General features: G+C 39.2%; 1 protein-coding gene across 1 annotated transcript; it reads left to right on the top strand.

Annotated features, from left to right (window-relative positions):
* The first annotated feature begins 1,926 nt into the window (after nucleotides 1–1,926).
* LOC113418583 (phosphatidylinositol transfer protein beta isoform-like) lies at nucleotides 1,927–20,930 on the top strand. The gene is made up of 12 exons (XM_026677546.2): nucleotides 1,927–1,985; nucleotides 5,703–5,733; nucleotides 5,945–6,090; nucleotides 6,170–6,261; nucleotides 8,211–8,218; nucleotides 8,702–8,776; nucleotides 11,185–11,268; nucleotides 12,319–12,396; nucleotides 14,533–14,643; nucleotides 16,007–16,129; nucleotides 17,057–17,138; nucleotides 19,930–20,930. Exons 1-11 carry the CDS (start codon nucleotides 1,966–1,968, stop codon nucleotides 17,102–17,104), a joined length of 816 nt encoding a protein of 271 aa, XP_026533331.1. The 5' UTR covers nucleotides 1,927–1,965; the 3' UTR covers nucleotides 17,105–17,138; nucleotides 19,930–20,930.
* Nucleotides 20,931–21,595: the final 665 nt, after the last annotated feature.

The raw sequence follows: 21,595 nt of genomic DNA, 5'->3' as shown, positions 1-21,595 counted from the left end.
GCATGGTGGCCACAAGTGCATATACAATCTCAATATGAAAAAGATGCTAAAATGGTTTTAACAAAGAATTAAAAGAATTGGACCAGATATTAACTGGGATGGATGAAAAAATAATAAAGAAAATATATAGCTGTACTTACTAAGCATCAAATTGGAAAGCAAGCAAGTAAAGGAGTTAAAAGTTGCTCTTTTTTAATAAAAAAAATCAATATTTATATATTTATAATATTTACATACAAGCCATGCCCAGCCAGTTGCATGACCACCAAGCCACACCCACAAATTAGCCCATGCCCACAGAATCGGTTAGTGGTCCCTGGGATTTAAAATTATGAGTTTGGTGGTTCCTGAGGTCCAAAAGGTTGGCGACCCCTGTCTTAGCTGACATTCATAAGTCTTGCTCCTCAATCAGGGATTCTTGGATATTTTTTTAAACATTCCATAGCTTGGAAAAGTTTGAAACTCCTGATCTAAAAAATAAAGAGAGAACAAATATTTGATTTCAAATTCCATGGATGGGAAATACGGTCCAAGACCTAGAGAGATACAGGCGCCCCCAGGCTTAAGTGTGGCACTCAAAGCTTGCTTGTTGGAGCATCATGCATCCTTGAGATTATCATAAAGCAGAGATAGGCAAGGTAAGAGCCATTTCTAACTAGGGTGTCACCCAGCACTGACTGCCTTGGTTACCACTGTGGACTATAACCAGTGGATTATAAGCAGAATAGATTCATATATCAACTGTTATTGATTGCCCTCACTCAACTTTCTTAATCTGATTAATAAATCAACCAATTTTTCATGTTTATGTAATATGCTGAAGAATTTATTCACCTGAAGGTGGGTTCACACAAAGTACTAAGCCAAAGAAACAAAGCACAATCAAAAATGACCAAACAGATGTTCAGTGATACATTAAGCAATAGTGAACACAACACTATTTCTTGCATTACCCCTGCCTTGTTTTGGGGCTCAAAGGGGAGTAGGACCAAGCCAATAGGGGATAATGAACATGAGCATTCAATACATCTTGAGGCTACCATGATCTAGTTCAAAACAAAGACAACAGAACAGGAGAGTTGGAAGGTACCCTGGAGGTCTTCTATTCTAACCCCCTTCTCAGGCAGGAAAAACTATATCATTTCAGAAAAATGGTTGTCCAATCTCTTCCTAAAAACTTCCAGTGTTGAAACATCCACAATTTCTGGAGGCAAGTTTGTTCCACTGATTCAATGTTCTGACAGTCAGAAATTTTCTCCTTAGTTCTAGATTGTTTCTCTCCTTGATTAATTTTCATCCATTGCTTCTTGTATGGCCTTCAGGTGCTTTGGAGAATAGCTTGACTCCCTCTTCTTTGTGGAAACCCCTGAGATATTGGAACACTGCTACCATGTCACCCCTAGAACTTCTTTTCATCAGACTGAGCATACCCAGTTCCAGCAACCTTTCTTTATATGTTTTAGCCTCCAGTCCCCTAATCATCTTTGTTGCTCTTCTCTGCACTCTTTCTAGAGTCTCAACATCTTTTTTTACATTGTACTGCGTGGCTCAGTGTTTTCTAAAAGCGATTACCTTCCTAGACATAACAGCAGCGGAACTCGCCCGCTTTTGTCTTTCAGGGTGAAATCCTCACATGACCCTGCAATACACTTGCGCGCAGGCCTCCTTGCGAGGTGGCCTGTTGCATTCGTTTTCCGGAATTGGCCGCCCTGTCAATCAAGAGGCAGGAAGACCCACCCCCAATCCACGTCGCCCTAAAGCAGCAACCCATTCATTGCTTCGGCGGCTTCTGCCGGAAAAAAAAAAGAAGCCTGGTTGAGGGCGGAAATGGCGTCGTAAGGGGCTGGTTTGGGCAAGTGGCGGCTGGAGTGAGGGCGGAAATGGCGTCAATGGCCGGGGAGGGGGGGAACCAGGAAGAGAAGGTACAGTGCTTTGGGCGTGTGAGGCGCTGGAAGGGTGTGAGGGATGGTGCTCATTAAAGAGTTGTAAGTACTGGAGGGGCAGGGGTGGGTGAGAGGTGCGCAGGGGGGAAAGGGTTAATGGGAAGGTGGGACGGGCTCATAAAAAGAGGGATAGGTAACTGAGGGTCGCAGGAGCCGCTGTACACGATTAGCCCTCCCCCCCTTTTATTTGACTGTTTTACGTAGCACCTAACGGTTATATAGTCCAGAACTATTTTATGTTATATTTTGGATGCTGTGAAAATATTACCAACCTTAGTTTAGATCTGACATTTGGATACAATAGGCTCTTTGACTACTTTGAGTTCAAAGTAGCACTTTTTTCCTGTTTTCTAAACAGCCTTAACTGAAGGATTGGATTAAAACTTCTTTATTCCCAGCCATCATTCCTCTTGTGTCTCACCACTACTGAAAGCACCACTATTCCTCCAGCCTCTTTCCTTCTTACAAATGGCATCCAGTTGAGGAGACTAAGAATAACACACTGCCACACAGCCGGTTGTCTGCTTCTTAGAACTGACTCATTCCTTGTTTTCAGAGAAGATATTTTCTTCTAAATTACACCCTCCCAACATCAATAATTTCTTACTAATCTTCAGTAAGAAATATAGGAGAGGTCATTAGGGAGTATCACAATAGTTTCTTGGCTGCCTTTTTTCAATCTAGAAACTGCTGTATTTTAGGAATAGATTTAACGGAACTTAGAATAAATCCAGACATTTGCAAATGTAAAGTGTCACCGCAAATCATGCTTAGGCAGTATAGGGGGAAGTTTGCAACATATTTTTCTTTGCTAACATGTCAGCACAGATAATAGTAGGAAATCTTAAGAGAAAAGATAATAAGAATGTTTGAGATAGTAAGAATGAAACTCTTATGTTTCTGTTTCATCTTAAGCAATAGAATCTCAGAGGATTTTAGATTAGAAAGATTGCAGTCCTGGAATGTTTGTCCCATTCAACCCAATGGTCTTGGTTCTGAATAATATGTATTCAGTTGTATTTTACAATAGAAATTAGCAACCTGTGACTTCCAGATGATGTTGAATTATATTTCCCATCAAATCAGTTACTGGCTATTTTGGTTGGGAGTTTATAGAAGTTGGAGTCTAATTTAGTGAGATTTGAGCCATAATTTCTGATCCCTGATTTTATAATTAATATTCTTCACAGTTCTCAGCTAGGGTGGCTATATCACACATTTCATTTTACAGACATGTACAGTGAAGTGTGATTTACACAGAGTATTAATTTAGATGTATTGGTTTTGATTTAGTATTGTGTGAACTCAGCCATTGTTTATAAACAATCATTTGTTTAGCATTTTGTGTGAATTCAGCAAATTGTACATTAGTCAGTAGACTATGGTTAAGCAAACAATGTGTGATCTTAGTCTGAAATGTTGTGTTCTATTCTGGTTAAGTATATATGCATGCCTCTAGATCAGTGTTTCTCAAAATGTGGTTCAAGAATCCCTGAGGAGACCCTCTAGATCAGGGGTGTCAAACTCATGTCATAGTCACGTGACATATCGTGACTTTTTTTCCCCTTTCCTAAACTGCGGGTGGGGATGGCCAGTGCATGACGCATCCGGCCCGTGGACTGGGAATTTGACAACCCTGCTGTAGATCCTTTTAGGAATCTGCAAAATCTAAATTGTTGCCAGCCTATGTTAAAAAATACAAATTAAAATCCCATCAAATAATTATGAGAAGCAATAGTGGCAGCAAATAAGTCAATTCTAATTTTTAATATAATATATATTGATAAATATCATCCATACAAACAGGACCTCTTTCAATGTCCCCTATCATTTTTAAAAGTGGAAAGGATCCTGAGACAGAGAAAAAATTAAGAAATCCTGCTCTAATTGACATAACAATACGATTCAACATTCACTCTACAATCTTATATTGATTGTAGGAACTGCTGTCATGATCTTCTCTGTGGAAAAAACAAGATGTTCTGAATACAGTTAATTAAAGGAATATATTTGTATTGCTTTCATGCTCAAAAGTCTATCTAAGATGACTCAGGCTAGTGCATGGGAGAGCCAACAGGAAATACCGCCATATTGTGATAGGTTAGACAATTGAAAAAGAAATCCCAGAATAATGCATTATCACCACCTTTTGATCATGTCCAAGAAATCCTAATTAAAATAGTTATGAAACCACTAAGATTCAAATTGGATTCAGAGATTTTTCCTTTATTCTGTGGGTTCATAAAGACTAAAAAAGTTGGTAATAACTTTGTTCTTGCCTGGTTGATAATTAGGATTGCTAAGTTAGGGGTTGGCTTGATTGTGGACTTGTATTTTCTAAATGTTATTATTGCTATCTTGTCTGGATAGGTTTTTTACTTTGTTTTTGGTCTATATTTGATTTTTTGCAGGCTGCCTAGACTCTCTTTTTGAATCAGATGGCCTTAACACACGTAATAAATATTTAAACATGCATGCTTCAAATTTCAAACCTTTCAATGATCTGTTGTGCTTCTTAGGCACCTGTGCAAAAGGACACACAATTTCTGGTTCACAAATATCGAGTCATTTGTCCTCTCAAAACCCTAAACCAGTGTATTATTTACTACAATTAAATAAAACCCCTTGGGGCAACAAGTTTCCTTAGCTCATGTGGAAGTAAAATGGGGATAATTTCTTATTTCTGTTACTTTATCGTTATTTGGTATTTGTAACAGTTTTTGTCCTCTTCCTTAAGTCACATGGCAGTGAGATGGCCTTGCAAATCTAATAAGCATAGAGAAGTGACTGCTGACCCACTGAGTTTATGATAATTCTGTAAATAAGCCTCCTGTTCAGAGTTTAATAGAAACCAATTGTGCCCTACATATATATGTTTACAATTGCTTTGACATTTTTTTTAAAATGGGAAGCAATGTGCAATAATAATCTCCATCAATTGAACTGTAGGATCTAGTATAAATTGCTTTGTAACTTAATATAGTTATGGATTTTATCCATTGGATATAGTCACATCCTTTAAAAAGTTTCCAGATGGCTTCTAGTGCTAGCAATCAAAATTGTACATAACTATTTCTATGTAGCAATTTAATGCAAAGAAGGGAGGGGAGTTAAAAGGGAGTTAATGTTAAAAAAAAGGTGGAAATATGTAGTTATCTGTATGCACTGTAAAATTCTGTGGTTGAAGCAAAATAATTTGAAAGGTCCTTATCTCGGGTCTCTTTAGGCAGGAAAGATTAGAATAAATATTCTAGTGATTAATGGGAATATTTATTGCAGAAGAATAAAAAGGATCATGTTCTGTAAAAGTTTTTTTTTTCTTGTGAGATCTACTAAAAGCAAATTAACAATAAAAATCTAATCTTAATCTGTTCTGTCTGGTCTGGTAAGCAGACTTGTGAAGAATCCTTCGTAGCTCAGATAATTCAGTGATCACAGTTGAGCTGTTGATAAAATATAACAATGGAACTTAGACTTATATCACCCTTCATAGTGTTTTATAGCACACTCTAAGCAGTTTACAGAGTCAGCATTTTACCCTCAACAATCTGAGCCCTCATTTTACTGACTTCGGAAGGACGAACCCTTGAGCCTGTCAGGATCAAACTCCTGGTTCTATTCTACCTAAAAACTGTATTTGTATGAGTACATTCATGCACTTTTTTATATAAAAAGTAGTGGTGAGAGGGACTGAAAATTAGGAAAATCTAACTATTTTTCTTCTCTTTCTTTTCCTCCCCTGCAACAAAAAAAATCCAGTCGGGTGGTACTACCTTGCTCCGTAGAAGAGGTGAGTTATAAATGTTGCTCTGAGGGAATTCCACAACCTTCTTAGCCCCACTGATAAAGATACCATAGGGCTCCTATAATATGGTCCAGAATTAGCCATACTCTGGCTTGCTTTGCCCTTCACTCACAAACAAAAAGTAGCCTTTCCTTTTCCTCAGGGAAAACAGAATTTTACCACTCTCTGCCCCCCCGTATCTTTTTGCCATCTACAGTATCAAGTGGGACAATTATTTTCCGTGGCTGAGGCTAGTAAGAACAACACTGGTGGTGGTGAAGGAATCGAGGTGCTGAAAAATGAACCCTACCAACATGAGGGGGAGCAGGGGCAGTACACCCATAAGATCTACCACCTTCAGAGGTAAGAACCATCCTGGGTATGGACAGGTGATGGTGATGCTGGATGATCTGAAGGCTTCCCTTGCTTTTTTCTCTTGCAGCAAAGTTCCAGGATTCATCAAGATGTTTGCCCCAGAGGGGTCCCTTGTTGTCCACGAAAGAGCCTGGAATGCCTATCCTTACTGTCGGACGGGTAAGCCTGCAGGAGGGGAAAAGAGACACCTTTAGTATTGGCAGAAATAAATTATGGACTTTCAAATCGAATCAAATCAAACCTTTATTGTCAATGCACATGTGTACAATGAAATTGAATGAGTCTCCCTTGGTGCAGCTCCCCCAAAACACAAAATACGGCAAAAGCGCCCTCGGGGTAAGTTTGCTGCTGCCTCTCGATGGCATCATGTAACTTAGAGAGCGCTGCGCTAACATTTGCATCAGGTGGAATATAGACAGTGGTGATAACTATAACAGAAATCTCCTAAGGTAAATAAAATGGCCGACAAATAACAAGTACTCCACATCGGGAAAACAGTGTGTATAAGTAACTCTACTGTTAGTACCCCAGTCATTATGTGTGTAAATACAAAGTCCTCCACCTTTGCTTTTACCTGAATTGCCGTTTCTGTCGAAGCAGTGTGTGGTACAGTTAGTTAGTTCCACTGACACATCTAGTACAAGTGGATGAAGCCAGGTCTTCATGATAATCATCACACAACAGTCACAAATGAGCTTATTCGCTGCCATTCATAGCTCTAGTTTATCAATTTTGTTGACAAAGGATCTAGCATTGGTTAGAAAAATACAGTGGAATCTTAGGTTGCAAACACTTCTGTTCATGACCAAATCGGATGACAACCAGTATAGACTAGTTTTTGCCCACTGCATTATAACACCAGCAACTCAAAGCTGCAGTGTCTGCGCGTGCCGCCATCTTGGATGGAAGCTGTGTAATTCAAATAAACATTCAGACTTCCATATTTCATTGAATAAGGCAATTTTATTTTGTCTTCAATTCACGACCACAACTGAGCCCAAAATTTGAGCCCAATATTGTTAAGCGAGAAATTAGTTAAGTGACATGTCTCGTTTTATGACTTTTCTTGCCACACCTGTTAAGTGTGAATCACTGCAGTTGTTAAATTAGTAACACTAAGTGAATCTGGTTTCCCCATTGACTTTGCTTGTCAGAAGGTCGCATAAGGTGATTACATGATCCTGGGATATCCCAACCGTCATAAATGTGAGGTCAGTTGTCAAGCATTCAAATGCAAATCATGTGACCATGGGGATACTTCAATGGTCATACGTGTGAAAAATGATTGTAAGTCATTTTTTTCAGTACCACTGTAACTTCGAATGGTCACTAAATGAACTGTTGTAGAGGACTACCTGTACATTCCCAATGGCAAGTAGACAGTGTCTTGACAGAGGACTCAGGGAGCACCCATTCGCCATAACCTTGCTTGTTCAGTGAATGGAGCTTGGCATAATTTGCAAACAGTTCTCCGTTTAAGTTTATTGTTGTCACTGTTACTGCATGTAATCTGAAAATACCAAAGACCTACAAAATTGGCAAAGAGGGCAATGGAGCATTTAGAAGGGCATGAGATCATTCCTGTTGTATTCTCCAATTCACTTCCTATGTTGTTAGCATCACATGAACACGAGCCTGCTAATTCTCAATACCTTGGATTGGCCACCTGTGGCCTTTTTCCATATGCATTTGACTAAAAAAAAAAAATCAGCAACATGAAATCCATAATAAAAGTTTAGCATAGTTTTTTAAAAAGGAAAGAAAAGTGTCCAAACCCTGTAACCCAGGAAAAAAATAGAAAATCCAGGATCTGAATTATGTAGCCTGTTCTCTTGGCATCATCCTTCAGACCAGTGGGCCCTGAGCCCTCCCCCCAAAATTAAATGCAATGCTTGGACACAAAAACACTCCCCATTTTGCCATTTCGACCTTCTCGGCTCTGATGCCTGTAGCCTCTTGCTTACTGGCTGCTGGATTCTAGAATGCATCGTTATTAATGTACTTTTATTAATGGGGAAAATAATAAGATGTAATTTAGCAAGATTTTCTGTTTTGCCCACTAATATGCTTTTTGTCTTTTTCCCTTATTTTGGCCTCATCTGCTGCAGTTATTACGGTAAGTGACTTCGGAAATGAGTAGCTCTAGAAGGGGGTATTTTCCCTGGTTATTCCTCCCCACCCACAAAACGTCCCTAGCCTTATGAGCACATCTGTTTCCTCTAATACCACTGTCCCCAACCTTTCTGGCTATGCGAACTGCTGGCGGCAGGGTGAGTGGGAGAGGGGACAGTTTCATACGCGCTCTCGTTGTTTGCACAAATGGAGTTTCCCGTGCTCCTTGCCCCTTGCATGCACCGGTTCCCAATGGGCCCCAGATCTGGCCCACAGACCAGGGATAAAGGACCCCTGCTCTAATACCCTCCTATGGGGTTTATTGGTTCTATGAATTGAATCATTACAGTCAATTCATAATTGTATAAATTGAGTCAGGGGATTTTAAGGTAACATATCCCTGACAAGTGCTATGTGGCCTAAGTGTTTGCAGGTTCTATTGTCAGCACCAATAATTCTTGTAACCTTCTTTCCTTCTCTTTGATAGAACGAGTACATGAAGGATGATTTCTTTGTCAAAATTGAAACATGGCACAAACCGGATTTAGGTGAACAAGAAAATGTAAGTGGAAGCATGCAAATCTTAACAGATCGTTTGTGCAAAGAATTGGTGTGCCTTAATCCTAACGAACTCTGTTCTATACAAGTAGTCCTCGACTTAACAACCATTTGTTTAGTGAACATTCAAAGTTATAGAGGCACTGAAAAAAGTGACTTCTGACCATTTTTCAGACTTACAACCATTGCAGCATCCCTTTGGTTATATGATCAAACTTTGGACGCTTGGCAACTGGCAAGTATTTATGATGGTTGTAATGTTCCAGGATCATGTGATCACCTTTTGCAAATTTCTGACAAGCAAAGTCAATGGGGAAGCCAGATTCACTTAACAACCATATTACTAATTGTAACGATTGCAGTGATTCACTTAACAACTTGGGCAAGAAAGCTCGTAAAATGGGGCAAAACTCATTGATCTGTCTGTCTTAGCAATAGAAATTGTGGGCTCAATTGTATGTCAAGGACTACTTGTATAGGCAATTAGATCTTGTATTGCTGGGTTCAAGTTTTATTACCCAGAAATATAACTGGTTAATCAGTGATTAAGGGATGTTCAGAACATCACAGATTAATTCTGTATTGTTAGCTTCCAGAAAACCTTTGGAACAGTTGAATCATTGCAGTTCAGAATTTCAGCTTTACATATCCCTATCAGCATTTATTTTCACGCCTGGCTAATTATGTAGAAGAGAGGTTTTGAACTGATTATATGCTTATTGGCTTAGTGTGACATGGGAAATTAAACTATGCTTTATTTCCTTGGGGTTTGCCATATTGTTCAAATCCAGGCATTCAGGTTTGTATTTAATATGGTGTGCAAATCCACTTTAATTACAGTTGAACTGTGTGTTGTTATAATAGGAATGTGTTAAACTCAATTTTAAAGGCATGGAACGTGCCAGTTTTCTCTTTGGGAGTTCTGGAAAAGGCTGATTTGATTATTTAGGGAGTGAGTCTGGTTTTCCAGAAATAAAACTCTCTCTCCAGAACTGTCTTGTGTTGTCTAGGCAGAGGATCAACTTGAGATTTTCATGCAATGTGTGACACATTTAATAGGGAATAAAGCACTTAAGAGTAAAAAGATGTTTTTAAAAAGCAAAGAAGCTGGGGCAAGAGCTTGCTTGACACAGTACCTCTAAATCAAAAGAATTATGTTTTATCATGATTTACAAAGTAGCCCAACATTCTATAGGGCAATATACAAAAAGAAGTAATACAAAACCTAGATAGGTTAGCATTCAAAGTATCAATTATTTAAAAGTCCAAGAAAATGCAAGGTATCATAGAATGTATCATAGAAATGACAATATGTCATAGAAAAAAAATTGGAAAAAGTCTTGGACAAAACATTCCAAAAGTTGATAGAAGTCTCCAAGAAGATAGCATTCCCATATGCCACCCACCTGTTCTTTAAGGGAAGGCAGTTAGAGAAGAGTATCTGATGATCCCAACAGATTTTTAAAAGAAATCTGGCAGCAATTTTAGATCCTCGCTGCATTCCCACAAGCCATATTTCTTTTGTTAAGGAAGCCAGAGATATAAACTAGTCTTTTAGACAAGCACAGTTTCCATGGTTCATTTAAAATTTCCTAGCTAATGCCAATTTTTTTCCTTTTAAAAAAAAAACTCTTAATTTACATAACTATGTCTTGGTTAAATGCTTGAAAAAGACCTTATAGCAAACTATGATTGAATTAAAAAAATCATGAATACTTACCCTGTTCATACATCATATTATACTATATTTATAATCAGTGAGCCAGCAAAAACATAGTTTCAGACTGGTTGGATGTTCTGAAACCATGATTATCTGATCTATATATAGCCATTAACCTGAGCAAAAACTCACTAAAGTAATTTGTTGGTGCTTCATAAACGGCCATAGGGTGATCTATATCTAGAACTTGTTATCAAACTGTAAATTATGGAACTGCGAATTATTCATTTTTCATTTAAAATATTTAATGATAATTTTTCAATTAATGAACAGAGAGCAATTATATTAATCATTTTAATTACAATTAACATTCAATAGCAATAGCACTTATATACCGCTTCACAGTGTGTTACAGTCCTTTCTAAGCAGTTTACAGAGTCAGCATATTGCTCCCAACAATCTGGGTCCTCATTTTACCCACCTCCGAAGGATGGAAGACTGTCTACCTTGAACCAGTGAGGATCAAACTGCCAGCAATTGGCAGTCCACAGAATTAGCCTGCATTCCCACCCACTTCTTTTTGCAATTCTAGGCAGCCTACTCAAAAGCCAGTAAAAGTTGCCTTCCTTATTATGAGGTGTGAACTCAGTCACTGTCTAAACAATATGTATAAAACATAAGCAGAAGTTCTCCAGAATCATTTGTCTTTGATATTGTCAGAAACTTCTGAAATTGTAATTTCTCCTTTGCAGGTCCATGGGCTGGATGCAGATACTTGGAAAGATGTGGAAATTGTTCACATAGACATTGGTGATCGGACACAAGTATCAGATGAAGTAAGAAGATACTGTCTGGGCTGTTCCTTGACAGTTGGCAAGATGGGTGACCTGAGATAAAGGCAGGGCAATTTGGGGTCATAAAAAGAGGACTGGGAAAACACCTGTGGGCTACAGATAATTCATTTTTTGTGGCAACAGTGATGAGACTTATACCAGTTTCACTAACTGCTTGCTAAAGTTCTGGTATCATTCTCAGTCTCTTTTGCTTTTCACTGGCTTTTAGATGTTAAACATTGCCTTTTTTTCAACCTTCCTCTATAGCTACCATATTTTCGAAGCATAAGATGTTCTGAAGTATAAGACGCACCTAGCTTTTGGGGAGAGGAAAAAAATCTGCCTCTGCCTCTGCTTCCCAGCAATTTGCTTCCTTGCAGCAAACAGCCTGGTCAGCTTCAGCACAGCCTGTTTAGCTCCTGACCATCAGCTGTTTCAGGCTGCAGGGATCACCACCTATTGCTCATTTTTGGCCTCCACATACCCCATTTTTGGCCCATTCCGGGCAGTGGGGATCAAAACGGGTGGAAAATGGTGCATGTGAAGGCTGAAAATGGGGTGCGTGGAGGCTGAAAATGGGGCCCACGGGTGCAGCAATAGGCGATAGCAATCCCTGCAACCTGAAACAGCTGGTCGTTGAGAGGCCGATCCAACCAACAATCAGCTGCTTGTGCTAATCAGTGCTGTGCTGAAGCTGAAACGGGCTGTTTGCTGCAAGGAGGCAAATTGCTGGGAGGCAGAGGCCAAAGGGTGGGGGCTGGCGGATGGGTGGGATTTCGGCAACATTCACTGTATAAGACACACAGACATTTCCACCCACTTTGGGGGGGTGGAAAAAGAGTGTCTTATACTCCAAAAACTACAGTAAGTTAGTTGTTTCTGCTCAATTGTAGCAGGAGATGTGTTGACTTGTTCTGACTATTTTTTAAAAAAAAAATTTGTCATCTACTGAATGGAGGAAAAAATAGATATCTGGATTCTTCCTCGCATCATTGTTTGCTAGGATTTCTGTCCTGCGTGCTGCCACCTTTTCTTAACTCTTTTCTCTTTCAGGATTACAAACCAGATGAAGATCCAGCTCTTTTCAAATCTCTGAAGACCGATAGAGGTCCCCTCGGCCCTGACTGGAAGGTAATATCTATCCCAAGAAAAGAAGGACACTGGCTTTGTAGTACATCTTTTACTGCCTGCCCTCCTCCCTCCCAACTCTTCCCCCCTCTCCCCAGCTTTCAGGCATTCTAAATTCCAAGAGAGGTTTGATGGGAAGTAACCTCACTAGAGTCTCCCAGATTTGGTTTGACCAACCAAGTATTTATGATTATCAGGTTGTTTCTCATCCAAAATAGGAGATCAATCCTGCTTTTTTCCATACAACTATAAGACTTACACTGGGCTCACTTAAGCTGCCCCATATGTTTTAGAGGTGTTGTTATTCCACAGAACTCACCTGCTTTGCTAGACTAGCCTTCCACAATTTGACACCTTCTGAAAATGCTGCTGTTCAACTCCCATCATGCCCAGCTTACATCTGGAAAACATCAGGATGGAGATGACAGATTAATAGCGGGAAGATCTAGATTGATTGCCTTGTCCTTAAAATACATCTGATGGTCTCAGATCACCCACTGCTTTCTCAGCCCAACACGAACTCCTTAAAGAAAAGTAATCTTGCTTTTCTTTGCTTGAAAGGTTGTCTGGAAGAATAAAGTTTTTTTCCCCCAAGTATATTATTTGTTGAGAAATGCAAACTGGATAAGAAAAATTCATGTGGGAAATTTGAATTTACTATTATCTGCTATTTCTGCCTCCCTCAGGTTCCTCTCAGGTGTTTCACCCAAGAGAAACATTATTTTAAATTTCTAGCATGAGAGGCAGGGAAGACCTATGTCCTCTCCAAGCTTGAATGATATTACAATTTTTAAAGGAATTCTTTCCAATTCATTAGAATGATGGAAATGGGTAATTATATAAAGTGGCTTGTAACTCAGTCTACCTGTTTGTCATCAGGAAACTCTGAATAGAACTGAGCCCAATTTGGAATGGGGGAGAAATCAGCACGAGTTTAAAATGGGGCTGGGTCCAGCCAAGGGCTATAGAGGAAAAAGTCTAGAAAAATTCCCCAGTATCCCGCTATAATGGGAAAGGCAATTGAGTTCAGATGATGCTGCATGCTCCCATCCAAGGCTTCTTTCCTTTCCTACTCCATAAATTCCATGTGCTCTGCATGCTTTCCTGTGTCAGAAGGAGTATCCCATACATCAGGGGTCTTCAAACTTGACAGCTTTAAGACTTGTGGATCAACTCCCAGAATTCCTCCTCCAATCATGTTAACTCAGGAATTCTGGGAGTTGAAGTCCACAAGTCTTAAAGCTGTCAAGTTTGAAGACCCTTGCCATACATGATTGCAATGAGATGATAGTACAGGTAGTCCTCGCTTGCTGAATGCCTTGTTTAATAACCATTAGAGTTTTTAAAAAAACTGGCTTTGTGACCAAGTCTCACAATTATGACCATCCCAGCATCTCATGATTGCCATTTGGGAGCTTCACAACTGAGATGAATTTACAACCTTTGGAGCATTGTCATTTGCCATTTATTTGCTTCACAGCAAGCATCTGACAAGCAGAGCGAATGCAGAATATAATCACAGGTTGTTGGTCACATGATGTCTCAATGACTGGCAGTTTACTTAATAACTGGGAAGTGACATTCAGAGTCTTTTGCAATTAAGTGATTTTCTACTTAGCAATGGAGTGGCCAGGCCCAATTGTGGTCACTAAGCGAGGATTACCTGTAACTAATTACAAACCAAATCCATGAAATTTATTTATTTATTTATTTATTTGATTTGTCAATTGCTTACATTAGATAATCGGTATAAGTATAAACATAGTTATGAATACATGAAATGGATACATATAAGAAAAATAAAAAAGAAACAATAGGACAGGGATGGTAGGCACATTGGTGCGCTTATGCACACCCCCTACAGACCTCTTAGGAAAGGGGTGAGGTCAATAGTAGACAGTCTAAGGTGAAAGTTCTTGGGGTTTGGGGAAGAAACCACAGAGTCAGGTAGAGTATTCTAGACATTTCATTTGTTTTTCTGGCTCATCCATTTGGAGAAGTGTGACTTTGGGTATGCTATATGAAAGGTCACATGCACTTTTGGCTTGGAGCACATCCTGGCTCTGCCGTAATTCTTCTGATTTTATTCTCTCTCTTCCCCCCACCTGTTTTTTTTAATTTGTTTTTTGTTCCTTTTAGCGGGAACTAGCCAATAATGAAAATTGCCCCCACATGTGTGCCTACAAACTTGTGACTGTGAAGTTCCGCTGGTGGGGCCTTCAGGGAAGGGTGGAAAAGTTTATCCAAAAGGTGAGTTCAAAGTGGACAGTTGCTTGCTCCACTTTGACAAAATTTGCTGGTTTGAACAGAAGTGGAATCCAAAGTTCTGTTTCAGGGGGAAAGCCCCTCTCCCACCAGTAACATCCAGGTGATACTGCTTTTTATGGCATAATAAGATAGAGAAGTGTAATCTGGTAGATCGGGCCATTTTCTCAGGAGAAGCATAGAATTACCGTATTTTTCGGTGTATTAAGACACACTCCCCCCCCCCAAAAAAAAGTGGGTGGAAATGTCTGTGCGTCTTATACAGCGAATGTTGCCGAAGCCCCGCCCACCCGCTGATCCCCACCTGCCGGCCTCTGCCTCCCAGCAATTTGCGTCCTTGCAGCAAACAGCAAACAGCCTGGTCAGCTTTAGCACAGCCTGATTACAGAAGCAGCTGATTGTCGTTTGGATCGGCCTCCCAACGATCAGCTGTTTCACGCTGCATAGATCGCCATCACCTATTGCCACATCCAGGTGCTCCATTTTCAGCCTCTGCATACTGTTTTCAGCAGGCCCCATTTTCCGCCCGTTCCAGGCGGCAGGGATCAAAACAAGCGGAAAATGGGGTTTGAGAGGCCAAAATTAGGGTGCATGGAGGTCAAAAATGGGATGCAGAGGCCGAAAATGGGGCACACACAGGTGGCAATAGGCGATGGCATTCCCTGCAGCCTAAAACAGCTGATCATCGGGAGATCAATCCAACCGACAATCAGCTGCTTGTGCTAATCAGGCTGTGCTGAAGCTGACCAGGCAAGGAGGCAAATTGTTGGGAGGCAGATTTTTTTTCTCTCCTTTTCCTCCCTAAAAGCTAGGTGTGTCTTATACTTTGGAGCATCTTATAGTCCGGAAAATACGGTAACTATGGGTAGTCCTAGACTTACAACCCATTCATTTAGTGACTGTTCGAAGTTACGACGCTGAAAAAAGTGACATCACTGCTTTTCACACGTACAACCATTGCAATGTTCCCATGGTTCCGTGATACACATTCAGACCCTTAGTAGCTTGTCATGTATTTATGACAGTTGCAGTGTCTGGGCATCCTCATGAACAGCCGTGTTACTCATTTAACGACTTCAGTGATTCACTTAACAAATATGGCAAGGAAGGTTGTAAAATGGGGTCAAAACTCACAACAACTGTCTTGCTTAGCAACAAAAATTTTGGGCTTAATTGTTGGTCGTAAGTTGAGGACTACCTGTGGCTGCTGTCTTGCTTTTCAGTCTGAAGAACCTACCTAGATTTATTGTTGTGACTTTGATGTCTAAAGACTTAGGAAGCTTCTTTTCATTCCCCTTGTATTCTCAGCATCTCAGTTTCTTAAAAGCTTCTCTTTCCCCTTTGACAGCAAGAAAGACGCCTCTTTACCAACTTCCATAGGCAGCTGTTTTGCTGGTTGGATAAGTGGGTGGATTTAAGCATGGCTGACATCCGGCGGATGGAGGACGAGACGCAGAAAGAGCTTGATGAGGTGCTAAGGATGGTTACCAGTTTGGGAGTAGAGTATGTACTGGATAGGGTAGCAGAGTAGCTTTCTTTCCCCAAGAAAAGTCTCTGCTGTAACAAAAGACGTTCTATTCTTCTATAGAAGGAGATGAATATAAGGATATTTTATAAAATGAAGCATCCTAGCTAAACATGAAGCAAGCACTTTTTTCTTCTTCAAAATCATGCTTTATTAAAACAATGCAAATAATGAGAAAGTTTTTTTAAAAAGACTTTTTCTTTGCAGTAAGAAGATGTAAAAAGATTACATTAATAATTGTAATATGGGAGGGGTATATGTGATCCATATGCAATGTCTTCCCATCCTTTTTGTGTGCTATACTTTTTCTCCAAGATATTGTTGCTGGAATTAATATTAAAAACATTACTTCTCAGCTTTTGGGCTAAGAGTAACAGCAACAAAAACACCAGATTTTAGTGATACTACATTGTGAAGGGCTTAAATCATCTACTTCAAGTTGGAAAGATTTTGACCCCCTCCACCAGAAACTTTTCAAATACAGTATATTTTTAAAAACTGGCCCAGTTATTTCCCATAAATACTGCTATTTTGTGCTTTTGATACCAATAAATTAAAAAGGAGAGGTAGCCTCTTGCTCCATGCTGGCTGGAGAATTCTGGGAGTTGAAGTCCAACTATCTTCAAATTGCCAAGATTAAAAAACATTGTTCTACATGTTTGCCTGTTTGGTTGTATATTTATAAACAGCCATCTATGATTAAAATATGGAAATACATTTGAATTCAGTTATACCTGATTACTGCTAGGGAACACAAAATTGTTTTGACTTACTTCACAAGCGGAATTAAGGGTAGGAGAAGTGGGCCAGACCCATTAGGAAATTATTCTTGCAAGAGAGCCATTCAATAAGAAATTCTGTATTTTGTTGCAGATCCGCCAGAAGGGCACAGTGAGAGGCATGACTGTCGGGGATGAATGAGTGCCCCCTACTGCCAAGGGGAAGAAATGACAAGGTTGGAAAAAGCAGAAGTAGAATAAATAAGCATGCTGGAAAAAATGCAGGGAGTTTTATTCATGTATTAGCTTAATGCAATAGAAATACAAGATATTTGCCACACACAGCCTTTGCTCCTGCCACTACAGTGCAAGTAAACTAAAAAAAGATTATAATTAACCATAGAGAGCCATTTTGGTGTGGTGGTTAAAGAGTTAGGCTAGAAACCAGGAGACTATGAGTTTTAGTTCCACCTAGCTGGGTGACTCTAGCCAGTCATTCTCTCTAGCCCCCCAAAATAAAACAATGGCAAACACTTCTGAAAAACCTTACCAAAAAAATTGCAAGTACTTGTCCAGGCAGCCATCAGGAGTCAACGCTTACTCAAAGACACAGAACAAAACATGATAACAATATGCCTACTTTAGTGCAAGCTAAGATATTAATTCATGATTTAAAATTTGGCTTGGGTTAAACAGGAAATTAGAGCTAATTATTGATTTCCTCACTTACTTGAATCAACTGGGAGAGGGCTGCTTGCACCGGAAAAGTTTTGTCACATCTTATTTAGCAGAGGCCTGGCTGTGCAGATGTGGTCAATATGTTGTAGATCATCTTTGTGAAAGATGAACATATAAAGCTAAAATTAGGACAGATATTTTCACATCTTATTTAGCAGAGGCCTGGCTGTGTAGATGTGGTCAATATGATGTAGATCATCTTTGTGAAAGATGAACATATAAAGCTAAAATTAGGACGGATATTTTCAGGCCACTTCGTAATTTGCACTGCATTACTTTTGAAACCTTTTGATTAGAACTATAAATTCAAATAAAGTATAGGGATTGCAGATTCATAGTAGCTCTATTTTTTAATCAACAAAGCATAAATTTAATTTCCTCAGTTTGGTATCTTTCAGATGTGTTGAGTTCAAACTCCGTTTGTTCTTGGACAGCCTATGACTTACAATCTGAAACATCTGAACAGCTTTTTGATGTAGGAAAGCTGGTTTAAATCTTTCAGTTAGCATTCACCTTAATCTTTATTTGTATGTCTAAATTGATTTATGTAATTATAAAACAGAAACAGCCCATAGAATGTTTTTTAAAGAATGTTAAATTAATTTGTACTATAAATTTCTCTTTAAAACATAGAATGTAAGCACAGAGGCAATAAGCAAGCAAGCCACAAGCAATCTGCTTTAAAAGTTAAATGGCAGACATTTTGATTGAAAGATCCCCTTTGAAGATTATAGCCTGGTGTCCCAAAAGAACAAGTTTGGGGCGCAGGAGTCTCTTCCACAATGGTAAAGTTAAAAAATCCTTATTTTGGGGACTTACTATACATTAGAAATAGCAATAGTACTTAGACTTATACACTGCTTCAAAGTGCTGTACACCATCTCTAAGCAGTTTACACAGTCAACATATTTCCCCTAACAATTGGGGTCCTCATTTTATTGATCTCAGAAGGATGGAAGGCTAAGTCAATCTTGAGCCCTGTCAGGACGCCAGATTGACTTAAGATCAAACTCCAGACTAACCTGCAGTACTGTATTCTAACCACTATGCCACTATAGCTCTTTAGCTAATGCTAGTCAAAAACTCAAAGAAAGGTCTCAGATTTTTAAAGTAGTTCTTTCGTTCAAGTAAAATTGGAGGGGGGAGGAATAGTATTTGGTAATCAGGAATAGTTTGTAATCATCAATATACATCTTCCATTGTCTTCATCAGCTAAGACCACATATACAAAATAGGTCTAAACTGGGAAAAACTTACATTATAATTGCAGGGGACACCTTGATGACTGTAATAGAGGAGCAAAGGTTTTTAACTTCCTATTGTATAACAAAAGCAAGAAAAATATTCTTAATTTAAAATAAAATGCCATAGCTGGAATTTTGCTCAATGTGTATATTTTGAAAGCAGAATTTAATTCCTGTAATGGGGATGGATGCCAAAGAGGCCTTTTCCTTGAGTTCAACTGAGTCTTCTGTGTTAGAATTCCTGATCTATGCTGACTATAATATAAATTGGTAGTCTTATAGCATCTAGTTCAAGGAAAGCAGGGGCTTATTCTCCAAGCTTCCTTCAATTATTTCATAGTTGGGTCTGATTAATGGAATTCAAGATCCTAGTTCAGTGTTGCTCAACCTCGGCAACTTTAAACGGATCTAAGGGAATGTGGCCAATTCACCACAGGCAACTCACCGCGGCCAACTTGTCAACTCATTGCAGAACAACTCACTGCAGGACAAGAGTTATACCAATATCGAAGAAATAGTGGAACAGAATCATTAAAGAAAGAAAGGTGCAAGAGGAAGGACAAAATGAAATACGAATGACAAAAATTAAAATAACTTTTAATTGTTTTAAATACTTGAATTGTTGAATTGTCCCATAGTGAGGTATCCCACAGTGAGTTGATTATGGTGAGTTGGCCTGCACCAAGTTGTCCCATTCTGACTTTGAGCATGCTGACTGGGGAATTCTTGAGTTGAAGTTCATATATCTTAAAGTTGCCACGGTTAAGAAATACTTTCTAGTTAAAACGGGGGTAGATTCCACAGGCTGCAAGCTGCCATCTTTGTTTCATATGTGTGGAGTTTTGAATAAATCACCCAAGCATCCAAAAATAGAAAGCTAGGCACACAAGCAGTTGCTACCCAAGGCCTGGTGTGAATATCCCTATTTGTTTATGCAAAGTGTGAGTCAAAAAAAACTGAATTTCACTTAGCCTGTTCAGGTTTAGACTCAGATTTTTTCCATACTACATTTTGCTCATTCCTCTCTGTCTCTTTTCTATCCTAGATGCAGTGCCCATTCTGACCTGAGATTGGACCTATCCTTGTGGGACTTCACCTTCTCCCTTTTCCTCTCATCACCTAGGAAGGGAGAGATGAGTTCTTTCCTTCATTCCATCTACTTGGTCCTAAGATATTCCAAGCTGTCCCTGATTTTACCAACCTGGGAAGCCCCAAGAAACTGCTATTACTTTCTGATCATGGATTAATAGGTGTTCTTACCACATGAATGGGATATCAAAGGGGCCAAGGGCCTTTCAGGGTGTGGGGGCATTTCCTTTTTCACACTGCAGAGTCAGCAATGCATGAATATTAATAACATTAATCTGAATATTCTTTAGAATCATACTTCAGTGGGTGGGTGGGGAATTTATAGGAACTGGGAAAATAAAAAAAAGGGTTTGAATTGGAAGAGGGGAAATTTAAAGTTAGGAATATAGTTAGTTTCTCTTTCACAGTGGAGAGTTTTAAGCTGCCTGTGAAAACTATTTCTCCCTTTTTGAAACTACATTCAACTTCCAAAGGTGTGGGAGGAAAATAAAGTTTCTGCTCCAGGAATTTTCTTATGCATGCTACATGTTGGAGTCAAACATGTCACTAGGCAGGGCCAGTTATGGGCAGAAATATGCCTCCCATTTGATCTGATTTTCAGACATGGCATAAACTGCATCATCAAAATTTGATGGGACAGTTTCCTGCTATATTTTTTGTGCTTTGAAGCAGTACTGGGACCTTCTCTTTAATTCAAGGTGCTTTTCCTTGCTTCCCCTCGCCTCCACCTCCTGTTCCAGTGAAGCAGGGGAACGCAAATAGTTTTCTATTTGGGGAAGAGGTGCATAGAAGCATTGCAAGCTTCTGGGGATTAAGGAGAAAGAAACAGAGTTGGGGGCCCTAAGCTGTAGTTCAAGCATCTGAAACAGTATTTTTTTAAAAAAAGAAAACACTGAAAATCTTTTTTTAAAAAGTAAAACTAAATAAACTTGAAAGTGAATTCTTGTTTAATTCTTATACTGGGTGAGAGTCAATGACTGCTTTATATTTCAGTCTTTTTTGTAATTTGTGTTCTCTCAATGCACTGAAAATCAATACGAAACATTTTATGCAATTTTGTACATTGCATCTCAGATTATTATAGATTTTCTACAGAAGGTCCCACGTGTAAATGTGCACTTTTCTGGTGGGTTGATGGTCCGAAGATAGGAATTCTATTTTTTACTTGAAAAACAAGGCAGAGAGCAGAACTGTCTAGACAATGCACTTTCGGTCCAAAGAAGTGAGGTTTGAAAAGCATGATTGCAATTGAGAGACAAAGCTACACCAATGGTATTTGTGATCTGTCATAATCTGTTGTAATTTGTGCTGTCCAATGAAAGACCATCCGGGTGATTAACTCAGTAACTTTACAATTACAAATATTGTCATACTGCTAAAATAATATTTGCAGATAGGCAAGGCTGACCAGGATCCCTATCCTGCAGAAGTAAGAATGTTTAAATGCTCATCAGCTGCTATATTTTGCTTTTCTATCCTTTCTGTCACTTTCTCTACAAGTCTTCTAATTGCTCACGTGTGCTCAAAACTATCCCCAATGATGGAGTCCTTGGTGCTTTCTGAGCTTAGTTGTTTGCTTACAGATATTTCACCACCCAATTAGGTAACACTAACAATGCGAA

This window comes from Notechis scutatus, chromosome Z (assembly GCF_049901735.1).
Source record: "Notechis scutatus isolate UNSWTSFEM ecotype Mainland chromosome Z, rNotScu1.2, whole genome shotgun sequence".
In the NCBI taxonomy this organism is placed as follows: Eukaryota; Metazoa; Chordata; class Lepidosauria; order Squamata; family Elapidae; genus Notechis; species Notechis scutatus.
The sequence above is the reverse complement of the archived record's forward strand: the minus strand, read 5'-3'. Positions and strand labels throughout refer to the sequence as shown.

Coding starts and splice junctions, on each gene's coding strand:
- LOC113418583 (XM_026677546.2), top strand. CDS start 1,966: ATGGTGCTCATTAAAGAGTT. Junction 6,091..6,169: donor AAGATCTACCACCTTCAGAG/GTAAGAACCATC, acceptor TTTCTCTTGCAG/CAAAGTTCCAGGATTCATCA. Junction 8,777..11,184: donor ATTTAGGTGAACAAGAAAAT/GTAAGTGGAAGC, acceptor TCTCCTTTGCAG/GTCCATGGGCTGGATGCAGA.